Source organism: Platichthys flesus, chromosome 3 (genome assembly GCF_949316205.1).
Source record: "Platichthys flesus chromosome 3, fPlaFle2.1, whole genome shotgun sequence".
NCBI classification, from domain to species: domain Eukaryota; kingdom Metazoa; phylum Chordata; class Actinopteri; order Pleuronectiformes; family Pleuronectidae; genus Platichthys; species Platichthys flesus.
This window is the reverse complement of record NC_084947.1, coordinates 27,308,295-27,323,328: the sequence shown is the minus strand read 5'-3', so window position 1 is coordinate 27,323,328 and position 15,034 is coordinate 27,308,295. Positions and strand designations below refer to the sequence as shown.

At 40.9% G+C, this 15,034-nt stretch overlaps 1 protein-coding gene across 1 annotated transcript in view; it reads left to right on the top strand.

Moving 5' to 3' along the window:
- The first annotated feature begins 6,336 nt into the window (after window positions 1-6,336).
- nr6a1a (nuclear receptor subfamily 6, group A, member 1a) overlaps window positions 6,337-15,034 on the top strand; it is an 86,915-nt gene continuing 78,217 nt past the window's right edge. The window contains exon 1 of the mRNA XM_062384923.1: window positions 6,337-6,635. Coding sequence (XP_062240907.1) covers window positions 6,569-6,635 — 67 coding nt within the window. The 5' untranslated portion in view covers window positions 6,337-6,568. The remainder of the gene's footprint in view (window positions 6,636-15,034) is intronic.

Below are 15,034 nucleotides of genomic sequence, written 5' to 3'. Positions count from 1 at the left end.
ATCATCCTGCTGCGCACATCATCCTGCAGCGCACATCTTGCAGCGCACATCATCCTGCAGGGCACATCATCCTCCTGCGCACATCATCCTGCAGCGTACATCATCCTGCAGCACATAGTCCTGCGGCGCACATCATCGTGCCCTGCACTTCATCCTGTGGCGCACCTCATCGTGTGGCGCACGTCATCCTGCTGCGCACATCATCACCCACATCATTGTGTGGCGCACATCATCCTGTGGTGCACATCATCCTGCCGCTCACCTCATCGTGCGGCGCACTTCATCCTGCTGCACACCTCATCCTGTGACGCACTTCATCCTGCTGCGCACATCATCACCCACATCATTGTGTGGCGCACATCATCACCGCACATCATCCTGTGGCGCACATCGTCCTGTGGCGCACATCATCCTGCCACCCACATCATCCTGCGGCACACTTCATCCTGCAGCGCACATCATCCTGCGGCGCACTTCATCCTGTGGCGCACATCATCCTGTGGCACACATCATCATGCGGCGCACATCATTGTGCGGCACACATCATCCTGCAACGCATATCATCATCACCCACATCATCATGCGGTGCACATCAGCGTGCGGTGCACATCATTCTGCTACGCACATCATCCTGGGGCGCACCTCATCGTGCAGCGCACATCATCCTGCTACGCACATCATCTGCGGCGCACATCATCCTGGGGCGCACATCAGCGTGCAGCGCACATCATCGTGCTGCACACCTCATCCTGCAGTGCTGATCATCCTGCCGTGCACATCATCCTGCAGCGCACTTCATCCTGTGGCGACCTCATCCTGTGCACATCATCTGCGGCGCACATCATCCTGGGGCGCACATCAGCGCGCAGCGCACATCATCGTGCTGCACACCTCATCCTGCAGCGCTGATCATCCTGCCGTGCACATCATCCTGCGGCGCACTTCATCCTGCGGCGCACCTCTGTGTGCTGCGCACATCCGCCTGCGGCGCACATCATCGGCATCGCACATCATCCTGCGGTGCACATCATCACTGCACATCATTGTGCGCCGCACGTCATCCTTCGCACACATCCGCACACCATCACCACACATCATCCTGCGGTGCACATCATCTGCATCGCACATCATCCTGCGGTGCACATCATCACTGCACATCATTGTGCGGCGCACGTCATCCTACGCACACATCCGCACACCATCACCACACATCATCCTGCGGTGCACATCATCCTGCAGCGCACTTCATCCTGTGGCGCACATCATCGTGTGGCGCACATCATCCTGCTGCGCACATCATCACCGCACATCATCCTGCGGGATCATTATGCGGCGCACATCAGCGTGCAGAGCACATCATCATGCGGCTGGTAGGCTGGTTTGCGTAGAAATATATTTGTTGATATATGTAGTGGAGTAAAAGTAAAATGTCCTCAAAATTACATTTACTGGAGAAAAGTACAGTTACTTAATAACATACTGCAGTAACATACTGAATTTACTTCATGACATCCCAGAACTGCCTTGAAGTCTGACTATTTTATTGGTCAAACAGTGTAGATACATTTTAGCAATTTGTCACAGTGCAATACGTCGTCACTGTCAGCAGATGTTTATGTAAGTATTATAGGTCAATGTGTAAGATATATTATTTTATTTTATGTGAAATGGCAGGATGGACAGTGCCGTAAGCAAATTTACCCATGGGGACAATAAAGTATCGGACAAATAAAGACACATGAAAATCTCTCTTATTAAATCTTATCTTAGCATCAATCAAATAAAAATTTTATAGACCATATTCACAAATCACAATCTGTCTCATAGGGCTTCAACAAGGTGCCAAATCCTTTGTACTTAACCCTCAACAAGTGTAAGGAAAAACTAACCCCAAAAATACTATTAACAGGAGAAAAATACTAAAAAACTTTAGAGAGCCACATGTGAGGGAGAAGTACAATCCACGTGTAACTTAGAACATCAGCAAAATAACTGTATTTACAACATTGATTAGAAGAAGCAGTTTGTAACAAAACGGAAAAGTGTGTACATTTTTTAAGTATTTATACATTAGAAAAGGTCTGATAGAAATGAAGGGAACTGTCAGTAATGGTATATGAGGCATATTGTATGTAAGTAGTTTTGTTGTAATCATAGTCCACGATCAGCTGCCACCACGATCTCTGATTCGCAATTGAGTCATTAACATGTATTGATGAGATATTAATGTCTTTACTGTGATAAAGAGGGAGAAGAGGAAAAATAAGCTCCGTGTGTCATGGGTCCCTTGACCTCCAGGTCTAAGGCAAGCCTGGACCGGCTCTAATAAGTTTTATCGTAAAGGAAGGTACTCTTAAACATACAGATGGTGTCTGCCTCCTGAACTGAGAGTGGGAGATGATTCCACAGGAGAGGAGCTTGATGCTGAAAGCTCTGGATCCTACTCTACTTTTAGAGACTTTAGGGATGACAAGTAAGTTCAGTAAAGTTGGCAAGATATCCACAGATTCGGTCTTCCCGGATCAATACGTCATAAAACGCTGCATAATTCACACCGTAGTAAGGTAGACAACGGGCTACAGGCCAGTTTTCGTCACTATGAGTCGTCCTCCGTGATGGACACAGAAAATTGGTGTCTACGTACAGCTTGCTGAGAAACGAGTGCGCCAGGACCGTCTACATAGTGCAACACCGAAAATAGATATAACAAAAATATTCAATAACCACACTGTAATACTGTATATTCTAACCAAAAGTTGTCCACATTACTACGGTGGTAATTATGCAGCAGTTGTGCTTTAACAACGTTTCGCTTATGACTTATTGATCCAGGAAGTCAGAATCTGTGAATATCTTGCCAACTTTACTGAACTCGACAAGTTGGCTAAGCCTGAATTCTGCGAGCACAGTACTCTAGTGCAGTGGTTCTCAACCTTTTTTCAGTGACGTACCCCCTTTGAAGAAAAAATTCTGCCGAGTACCCCCTGACCAGCGCAAAGCATTTTTGGTTGAAAGAAAGATGTAATGTGATTTATTAATCCTTGTAACTAGACACATTCAAATTTAAAACTCCATCAATTTCCATAACATTGCACATTTGTAGTGGTCTCTCTTGAACTATTTGGAAATAAAAAGATATAAAAATAACTAGACTTTTATTATTATCTCAATATAAATAAAGATTTGTGCACATCAAAAATAATTATCAACTTAAAGTGACCTTTTTTGGGATCATAATAAAGATATGTTCTCAAACTGAACTCATGAACTTAATTATAGCTAAACACTTCTTCCCAAAAAATTAATCATTAACTTAGTTTTAAATAACAGATTAGCTCAAAACATATTTTTTTTATATTTATCATCTTAAAATATCTTCTTTAAGGATCGAAAAGAATACTGACAGGTAGCTTGTTTCCGCTTGCTTCTGGGAGGCTTTTCGCATCGTGTCTTGAGATGACCTGAATTCAGAAAGTTTCCTCTTAAAAAACTCAGGTGGCTTACCAACATGACTTTCATGTTTTGTCTGGAGATACCGCTGAAGATGTGGTGGCTTAATGCCACTGTTGGCTAATCTCTCCCCACAGAAAAAAACAAAAAGTGTAAATAACCCAATCTATGTTAATGTTAATATTGGTGAAATGTCTTTCTGTTATTTTATTGTGAAATATTTGTTCGCTTTAAGGTCATACAATTTCATTTCCGCTTTTGTATTACATGCTTTTATTTTGAAAGGGTACCGGTAGAGACGCGGACTTCTTGTTATTAATCATTAACTTCACAACGGAAAACTTTTACGTTTTAGCGCCCCTTCGAAGAGGCACAAGCTCTCACGGTGTTGTTTAGGGAAGGCTCTCTGCTCTGGTTTCGCCTTCTTTGGCGCTTGTCCCTCCGTGTTTCAGCAGCATTGCTGCTGCACTTCAATTCGACTCCATTGTTGAAGTTTTCAAGGCAGGTGATGACAGGCGATGACAGGTGACGTGTGCCAGGTTGGGTCAAACCATCGGTATGGGGGATATTTTTTTTTTTTAGGATAATTAAATTTAAAAGCCTACTGAATATAAAATTTAGTTCATAAACTTACACATATATTATATTGAATATTTGTTAAGTAACAATTTTTCAAGGATTTTTGAATGGATGCTAATTTTAATTATAAAAAAAAAAATCTCAAGTACCCCCTGGAGTACCTTCAAGTACCCATTTGAGAATCACTGCTCTAGTGGATTGATAAGGCACTATCAGCTCTTTGAGGTATGATGGTGCCATATAAGTAAGGGTCTTGAAGGTTTGGAGGATGTGTTCTCCTGATTTCTATAGATCAAGTATGGTTCTGCCCCCGGCACCTGGCTTCAGCTTAATACACTTTTTGACCACCAGGGAGCAGCACTGACGCTGTTCAACTATTTCTCAGTGAATACTCTTCTGTGAAACCTGCTGCTCTTAGCGAACACGTTCTGTTCCCGGACTGTGCCCGTTCATATTAGCGTGGACGTACCAGAGGCTAACGATTGTATTAGCATTATCGTGTGAGCATCGGGTAAAGGGCTGATCTTCAGATTCAGGACGGGGCCTGATTGGGTTGAGGGTTCGACACTACACATCCCACAATGCTGCAGGGTAAAGTTACGTAATCTCAATTGTGTGTTTGTGCTACCTTCAGGGAATGTGGGATTAACTGAAAGTGTTATATTAGGCGAAATCATTACAGTAACACCAGTTTGTGTTTGTTTGACATTTGGAGTTAAGATCTAAACGATGAAAATGAGAGAAGCGTTTTTAAATTGAATGATTTATATTCATTTCACCACATCATAGAACAAAGTCCGTTTTAACAGCCCCCTTTTTATATAATCAAATGACAAGTAAAAGACTCAACAAGGTATTAAATGCTATATATTCTAAATGTTTTTGGAACTTACATTTAATATTTGGTTTAACAACTTTTTTTAATAAGTGCATCAAGCGTGTGCCCATTGGCGTCAGCAAAGTTTCTCGAATCTCTCACCTTTTTATACTTTAGTCTTTATTACTTCTATGCACATTTTCAAAACAAACATAGAATATCATTTGATAATTTAACAGTTTGTACTATAGTCAACATATCACAATATGAATGATATACTAATTAAATTATAGTGTTATGCAGAGCTGATGTCTTTATCTCTAAACCTTATCCAACATAAAGTGAGATTTTTCATCACATATTTCCTGTAGTATATCTGAGCATTGTCCATGTCCGGTTGTTCCTGTATCAAGCCTGTTTCCAAAAGATATGATTGCCACAGCCTGTGTCACTTCTAGTCTCAGGGGCTTTCTCCTTCAGTCTACTCTTCAGGAAGTGAAATATCTTCCTCTGTTACAGATAAAGTCCTTTATAGTATTTAGGTCATCGTCTTGCTTCACAATGACGTTTTGTCTGTAAAGTGGCACACAGAATGATTCTTTCATACATTCTACTGCTACATCATCAATATTCATCATCAATGATCTTGATAATGTTTCAAAAGCTGCCATGAAAGCACCTCCATCGAGGTTCACTGATGAAATGTTTTAGTTCCGGATCATGAGCAGATAATTTCTGTCTCCACATTTTTTTTTCATTCACTTTACTAGAGCTTTATCTTCTCATGTTCATCTTTCCATCTTAAACATTAACATGTAAATGATAAATAAAACAATATTGTTATTCTTTGATGTGCTCTGCTATATGCTGCATCTATTGCTCTTCTGTCCCCCTAGGAGAGGGATAAATTACATTAAATTAATCAAATTGTATGTGTATAGCCCATATTCCCAAATCACAATTTGTCTCATTGGGATCCCACAAACATCACTCTCTCTGAGATGTTTTTCCCCTTTATTTAATTATGGTTCTTTTTTCTTACTTATGTGCAGAGGATGTTGCGCCTTGTTAAACCCTTTGAGGCAAATGTTGTGTTGTGAATATAGGCTATAGAAAAAAAAAAATTTGATGGAATCTGACTAATGGAGGGGGCTATAGTCTACACTGTAGGCCTATTACACATAGATAGCTCTACTTTAAACAATTATAATTGTATTAAAAACAGTCTTTCACAGTTCAGGGTCAGTTTTTGTGGAGAGGTGAGGCTATTAATTATTTTTGGTCTGTTTGTATCATAAATTAATTATTATATTTGTTAATTGCGAATGGATTCAACTCTCCATCTATAAGAGTTAGATTGTGTCTTTAATACTTTGCCTCACTTGCTCTGAAGTTTGAACATCAGTCCGGCAATGAGTAAGTTTTCTAAATGGAAGCCACTATCCTCCACCGTCCTGGCAGGCCATGAACGCACCATCCCTGGGGGTGTGGCTCCAGTTACTCCCCGTTGACTGAAGCAGGGGACGGTGGTCAGGGGTGAGCCATCCAGGCTGAGAAGAGACAAAGCAGCGCCAGCACGAATCACCTCAGACTGCACCATCTTCATCATCATCATATTCACCACCACCACCACCACTGTCACCTCAGCAGCAGCAGTGTGCAGGTTTCCCGCGGTGTTGAGAGGCGACGGCGGGCTGACACGGGATCAGCCCATGCAGGAGGATGGAGATAGAGAAGAGGACGAATGGGTTCGACTACCCGGAAAGAAACAACACCAAGTCCGTCAACGGTAGGCGAACACGCCCCGGAGCATGGTCCTGCATGTTCACATTGACACACTCAAACACACACACCGTGTGTCCTGTGCAACACACCGCTGCTGTCCGTGAATGGATCATTTCTGTCCTCACCTTCTACCAGTGCGACCATTATTGCAGCCTGAGGTTTCACACGCCCGTCAACGCACCTTCTCCAAACTGTAGGCTACATACCTGTAGAAATAAGCCCCAGGCTGTGTCACCAGCAAATGACTGTGTCTGAATGTGCTCAACTTTACTTTACTGCCGGTCACTCAAGGGAAATCACCTGCAGTAATCACAGAGCTCATTTTGACCCAACTTGTGACGTTTGATTTGTCTTCTTGTTTTGTTTAAGTGGGAGTTATCCAACACTACTGTGTGTATGTGTTTGTCAGTGTGCGAGAGAGTGCTGGACTTACTGGGAACAGAGGTCGGAATGTTTTTATTTGGAGGTGGTCAGTCAGGCTCGAGGAGATCGTAAAAGGTGAACTTTTGAACTTGGAGAACGCCCTGAAGCCATTAGTGTTTCAGTTCCCAAAACCCGGTGCTGCCTGCTCTGCACAGGATGGAGGAGACGGAGGGAGGAGAGTGGAAGGGAGAGTAAAGTAAGACGAGATGCACGGTTCATATGGAGGACGTTCAGCCTGATCTGTGGCCTGTTCATCCCACAGTCTTAAGATCAGAATACATGGAGGTGGAGACCACCCATAGCTCGATCCTCGTGTCATTTGTTTACGTTTATTATTTCATCATATGGTCCATATGGACCGGGTCCAGGCCCCAACCCAGCCCCGCAGTGGGCCAACTCCCAGCGGCCAGGCCGGTATACTGCACCTATACGGGCGACTGAAGATTTATTGACATTTCCAAGATTAAAATAGCAAAGTGTTCTCTGCTTGGTAGATGTGTGTGTGTCACATGCGTGTAGATAAGGTAACTTCATGAGCTCAGTTCAAAAGACACATGAAGGCCCATAAGAATGTGATGGATATGTCTTGTCCAAAGGATCTGCTCTTCGATAGAGCTCTGTGAGGTTTTTGCAAACAGCATTTTAGCAATTGTGAAATCAATAAAAAGGTGATAATTATAACAGTAAGTAGCTAAAAGTGTTTATTAAATATCTATTTGTATAAATGCATAGAGCTTCCTGCTTCTCTGCAGCAACAGCCGATTTTTATAGCAACATATAGCTCAGATTTTTTAGGGGGATTAGTCAACTAGGGCAAACTTATCAACGGTCACCAATAATTATACCCTAAATCATTTAAAGTAATATATCAAGTAAAAAACGTTGACATTCACTGGGTCCAGCTTCATAAATGTGACAGATTTTCAAACCACTGGAAGACATCCTCACCAGGCTTCTGGGAAATCTCACAATTCTTTATAAAAATAATCATGACATTTAATAGAACATACAATTAATAGATAAATCAAAATTCAATACTCAACAGAAGTCATACTGACCTTAAAATAACTATTATAATAATGTATCATGTTTTCTCTATTTCATGCTAAAAGAGTATAAAGCAAATTACAGATAACATAAATGTACATATAAATGAATGAATAAACCAACACTGAATATGTTTGGTAATAATATATAAGCCCTTGATCAGGATTTAATTTAGAAATCATCAATTTTATAATGGGCAGTTTGGGCAAGACTGATAAAATAAGATTCACAAAATTTAAAGCATTTTAGCAATTAAAACATTGTCCTGAACAGAGTTCTTGTAATATTCTTGTCACACTTTCATCATTATCTTTATTTAATAGTACACAGAATAATATTATTGATTCAAGAAGGTCTTTTAAATAATGTGTCGTTGCTTTATTGACTGGTTGAAATAATAGTTATTTTGACAATTAATTAATCTCTTAACTTTGAACTTTTTGGTTAGGGAAAAACGAAGGTTCCATTTTCATAAAGAAAATACAGGTGTAAGTAGATTCATGGATCAGGTCACAATAATGTTTAGTTGCCACGTTAGAGGATAGGCAGATGTTACAGATGTTAAAGTCCAGCTGGTTAACCCATGACTGATTGGTGAAAAGTGCAGAAGTGTTGACTGTCAAAGCTTTTTATCAACTCACATTGTTGTAGAAACAAAGGAGCTGAACCCTCCTTCAGCCCCTGGATGACATAACCACATTTGAAGAACACACTCAATTTGCATTGATCTTTGAATTGACCAGGAATTTGGTTTTCCCTCCTCCCACTCTCTGCTCAGTGAAGTATCCTTTTTTAATGTAATTCAACTCACTGAGCGAAGAAGTAGAGAGAAGAAGGAAGACAGGTTGTGTGGGTGGAAGGGGGTTGTGTGTTTGTGTGGATCCATGTTTGGGCCTTGGGGGTTTGCAGGCTGGCACATTGGGGTAGATGTCCTGAAAGAAAGTGCCTTGTCAGCCTCTGTTCTGGTGTGTGTGGGGGGATCTGTCCTGTCCCTCGGGGCAGGGTGAAGGGGACGGCTGACAATGGGTGGGGCAGGGACAGGATGCGAAACCCCCCAGTGTGACGCTTGAATGATAAGCCAGAAGGAGTACAGTAGAGGAGGAGGGGCTGGTGTTGGTTAGTGGAAGAAGGAGACTGGGGTGGGGGTGGGGGGGGGGGACACGGGCAGATGTGATCCATCATGTCATGTTTTCTTTTATTTCTTAACTTGGCTTCCTCTGCTATCATTAGATCTATTTCAACAGCAGCCATGACACGAGCTGCTCCTCACCTCACAGACACACACACAGTGAGATTTAAACAGAGCTTTCTGTTCTTACATGAGTGTTTTGTGGATAATAATACATTTAAATGGATAAGAATAAATATAATCTAAACTGAAGAAGTGGACACAGGCCTTGATGCTTTGTTACTGTACCAGTAACAAAAATCCCCAAATAAAACATACAAACTTACTCACAGAATATTACCTAAAGATTGAGTTAATCTCTTTTTATATTCGACACAACAAATTAGTGCTTCATTTAACATGTAACATTATTTAAGTAAAAATAAAACAATATGTCGAAGCAGATGCTGATGATTTGAAAGTCCTTCTCATCTAGTAACTTATAGTTGCAGCTCTTCAATGATTAATTGGGGAAATAAAAAGATTTTGGAGAACATGACTTGATATCTATATATCTATTATTTTGAGTGAATTTGGTTAGTAATTTAGTAAGTATCGGATTTTCGGATTTAGGGCCTGTAAATAAGTAAAGTAAGGAAATCCAGCAGAGGTAAGATAACCAAAATGATGCATACTTTGGGTGCTTATGTTTTCTTTAAGGGCCTGAATTTGATCAAGCATTCCAAAAAATATCTGTTATTTAGTTCAGGTGCTAAATGTTAATACAACTAATTTACTTAAACTTAAATTCCATCGAAACATCAGACAGATACTGACGAGGCCTGTTACAATGATTTTTTTTAAACTGGGGAGTGAAGGAAATTATATCACTAAATGTTGTAAAACAAGGAGGTTCCTTTTAGGCCATTCCAAGATAATCTAAGCAGATGGAAGAAAATGCTCACCCATGTTGATTAGCATTTCAAACAAGGTGATTCATCTCACCACAAGCTCCACAGCAGATGTTTTTTTTTCTTCTCCATTTTAAAGGCTTAATATTGATGAATGAAGGGATTTTAGTGAGTCGTCAGCATGAAGGCCTGCAGACAAAAATAAAAGACTAGAGCCTGATTGTTCGACCTTATATTGAAAAGGAGAACAGGCCAAAGTAATTATTTAGGATTATATTATAATTTTGCATAGGGCTTAAAATAATGCTGACATATGGTTCTGTTATTTTTTTATACCACTTGCTGAATAAATTCAACGAAATAACACAGTAAAGTAGATTTTGAATTGACATATGTAGTAGTCATAGAGGATTGGTAAAAACAGCTATTTGAGTTTTTGAATAACGAATGATGAAATATTAACTCAAAGCATTTCAAGATGTTGCTTAAAATATTTTTTCATATAGTCTTATTTTAAAACAAATTCAGATATGCCGTTGTACTAATTGTTTATCAGGCCAATATTCGTTATTATTAATTATTTTTATGAACTTTTTTTTAAAGTGTCAAGTATTGTATATATTTGTTTATGTATGTGTTTTATCTCCATGAAAAAAATTAATTCGTTTTTACCCCTATTTAAAGACATGCACATTTAAGTTATTACGGTTTTAGCTTTTCATTAGACAACAAGGCATCTACTGCACTTCTGTCCATCCTGGGAGAGGGATCCCTCACATGGGTCTCTCTCTGAGATTTCTATGTTTTTTCCCCAGTTAAAAGGTTTTTGGGTAGTTTTTCCTTACTCTTGTTGAGGTTGAAGGACAATGGATGTTGTACCTTGTAAAAGCCCATAGATATACTAATGTGGATTTAGGGAGACCAGAGAATGCATTCAAAGACCAGGGAATGTAGGTGAATGTAAATTATGGGATCATTGTAAGGTGAGGACTGAATGTGAGGAATGAGGTTCTCTGCTGTCTGAGAGGTCTGGAGGCTGAATGTCCTTGATCCCGATGCGCCTGTTTCCAGGCAACACACATGTATGTGGTCACAATGAAGATGGTCAGATGGTGATGCAACATCAATGACAGAACAGCAGCATAGCCATTCATGCGCAACACAGCAGAACAGGGCTCAGCACAGTATAGTATAGCACGGCACAGCAGTTTTCATCCTGTTCTTATGATCGTATTCAAATAGTCAGGTCACATAAAAGTGTCACTGTATTTATAAAGCTTGGACAAATTGGATCTCAAGAAATGGCTTTAAATTTACAAATTTTGGCGTTTTGTGTGTGTCAAATTTAGTACCGTTAAAAGGTATCATTTAATTCAATCACAAAGCAGTCAAATATGAGAATTCTATCATCATCACATTTTGTAGCTGCCCATAACCAAAATATGTCACGTTTATAAATATTCTAAAGGTATATAACATTTTGGCATTTTTGCTAGAAAATGACTAATATTTTATAGAGAAAAGTCGAGATCCAACTCTCTTTTGATTGACTAATTGTTTGATTGACCTAACAGAATGTCGCTTATGGGTAAAAAAGTAAGAGTTTGTTGTTGCGTGAGCTGTGAGCGACACATGGGGGAGGTGGTAGTGAGCGCTATGGGAAAGGTGACCAGGGTCAGTGGGATGTTGCTCTTGAAGCATTAATGACCCGCTCTCTGCTGACCTCCATGTAACCCAGGAAAGTATTTACAGCCTCCACTTGATCCATGAGCTACAGGCTGGGATGGCAGTAAGGCCGCTCTCTGAGATGTTTGTTAGCTCCATCCTGGCATAACCTGAGGCGCTAACAGCTGCTGATGAGCAGCGGGGGAGGATTGGGGAAGAAGAAGCTCAATGCCATAAACCATATTTTTAGGGGAACTGTATTCTAGTAAGTATGGGGGACAGTTGGTACAATGACACTGGTTGTCTGCAGGCCCACGTTTTTGTCAGGCCTCTGCGATATTCAACACGTACCCTAGCCAGAGGTCATAAATGTCTTCAATTTGAGTTTGAATTTGGGTGGAGGATGAGTTTACAGGCAGCTGTAAAACACTGAACTTGCTATGTAGAGCAGGGATGACTTCTCTGTGAAACTGCAGGGCTGAAGGATGCAGTTGTTGCGGGGTCGTAAAAGAGCAGCTGAGCCATTTCAGTTTAGAAACGCTATTTCCATTTGAGAGGGTGGAATGGGTTCTCCTGTAAGTAGTCGTAACAGTTGGGTGTCATCCTACGTTTGACATCTGACATTTGAATTAGAGAAGAAACTCATAGGTGATTTTTGTGAAGAGAAGTTACAGGGGGCTGTGGCTGAAGGGTAGAGTGGTCGTCCTCCAACCTGAAGGTCGGCGGTTCGATCCCCAGTCTGAACAATCTGCATGCCGAAGTGTCCTTGGGCAAGATGCTGAACCCTGAATGGCCCCCCATAGAAAAACAAAGTGCTGGGATAGATGCACTGTATGAATGTGTGTGTGATTGGGTGAATGTGAAACTGTACTGTAAAACGCTTTGAGTGGTCATCAAGACTAGAAAAGCACTATATAAATACAAATCCATCCATTTACCATTTCCATGCCGAGAAGATAGGAAAGGGTTGAAGACAATTGGCTGCTGAAGCAGTCTTTAAATCCCCAATGATCATATCACAGTCAACAGAAAAGACACACAGAGCTGTGTATATTGACTCTTCTAACAGGGATGTGCTAAACCGTTACTGTTCTCATTACATACACAAACACACTGTGAGGAGCAAACATTTCCTGCATTGCTCACTTGAGTTCAAGTTTTGAACTGCAGGACTTAATGCTGGAGGGCTAGGACTGCACCAAATATCTCATGTCTTCCAGTATTTTTCGTGATGTCCACTAATCGTTAATTCTATAAAATGTGAATTAATGTGAAAAGGTGGTACAGCAGGCCGAGTTAGAAAGTTGCGTATAAATTCCGTGCGAAGATCACGCGATCATGTTTACAACACCCTGACACCTCAGCTCATATCACCACAACTCTCTTGACATCTTTGTCTGTGTCTTCTATGTGTATGTATGTGTGAGTGGGGGGTAGAATCGCAGCAGCAGAATCTGTAGCCACTAAAGTGAACTGAAATGGATACATTGTGAAAATAAAAATAAAAATATACAGTATAAGTATACTCTACTACTATATGTTGCGGTTTTGCCTGAACGTCTGAAGTTGAGCTCAGAGTTGCACTGCCAGGTTACAGCAGCATAGTTCCTGAAAGAGAACAAGAGTGAAAGAGTTGAGTTTTGGCTGCAGAGCTTAACGTGTCTGTATTTTACCAACTTGCAGCCTCCATTCAAAGTGTCTCTCAGAAGCCATCCCCAGAGCCCGCTCTCAACAGGGAGTAAGATAGAGCTGAATGTAAATGTAGCTCGGTGGCTTCTGGGAGATGCCCCTGGTTTGTTTTGTTTTTTGGTGTGTTTTGTAAGGTGATGATTATCAGATGGCTGCTACAGGTCTGAGTGTGCACAGTGCAGTACGCTCGCTGGCTCTGGGAGGTAGTAAAACTCTGACCCCTGGTATGATGAAAGGGAAGTTGCTCCTTTGAGCGTGTCAAGCAGCGGTGACAGAGCCTCCGCCCCTCTGACCACGGTGTGACCCTCCACCCAGCCGCCCGCCGGGATTAGCACAGATGAAGACATACATTCATTAGGTTAACATAACATACACTGATGACTGCTCTATGAAAAAGTCACTGATGCTATGACAAATGGCCTCCACCCCATTGTTTGACATCAGAGGTTACACCGAAGCATTGATAAGAGGAAGGGTGGATTATTGCCTGAACTTTATCAGTTTAATATCACTGATTAATCAGATTTTCATCATCATCATCATTAAAAGAAAATTTTTGCTTAAAATTCAGGGGAAATCTTTATTGATAATATTTCATGAATAAATACTGGCTTGGTAAAACACTTGATGTGAGCTACAGATTATCCCGAAGTGCTCAGTCATTTGAACTATTTCAAACATCCTTTTCCAATAGTGAAGTAAGCCCGTCATTGTTTTTTGTAGTTGATGCTCCTGATAACACAAAATAAATAAATATTTTGGGATTTCTTCTTAATTTGTTACCTTCATTTGCACAGTTTGACTTATTTGTTATATTAATTTTGCTCATCCCAAATTGTAAAAATCCACTTGCAGATGCGATGCACAGATATCTAAAACAGTTATTTGTGATTTTAGTATGATTCCGTTGCAAAAGGCTGGGAAATAGTGGCTATACTACTCCAAAACATAATGGAACTCCACATTAGATGTAAAATGTAAAGTGTAATTTTGAGCCTTGCATCTTAAATTCATTTTTTTGAATGTCTATAGGATGTTGTGTTCTTTGATAATTTTTTCAGATGATGTAAAAAGTATTGTACTCCAATGCTACCTGCATTACAGAAGTTTTAAATGCTAATTCTTCCAGGTGATGACTGTCAAACGCTGCTGCTGGTCGAAGTGTGATCTCATGAGCATGGAGCATGCCCTGTGAACTTGAGTGGCGCTGGGAGGCAGCACCACGGGGCTGTGCAGCGCTTTGTCAGCCAGAAGCAGCGGGGAGGACAGAGTAGACATTGTGCTGCGCTGTTACATAGCGAGGTCAAGGGTTAGGTGTAGAGGTCAAAGGGATGACTGTGAAGCAGCCTGTGAAAGCCAACACTTGAGTTCCTTCACAATCTGTCATATGTAATATCCACCATGCAGCGTTTAGGGGCTCTGACCCTGACCAGGCCTTAAAGACAGACTGCTAATCAGGACCTAGACTGTTTGTCATGTTTCAGATAGCGCTTGCAGAATTGTTTCTGAGTGGTTGTACACAAAGGTGTCAGTATTTAATTTAAGGTCTACCTGTTGGAC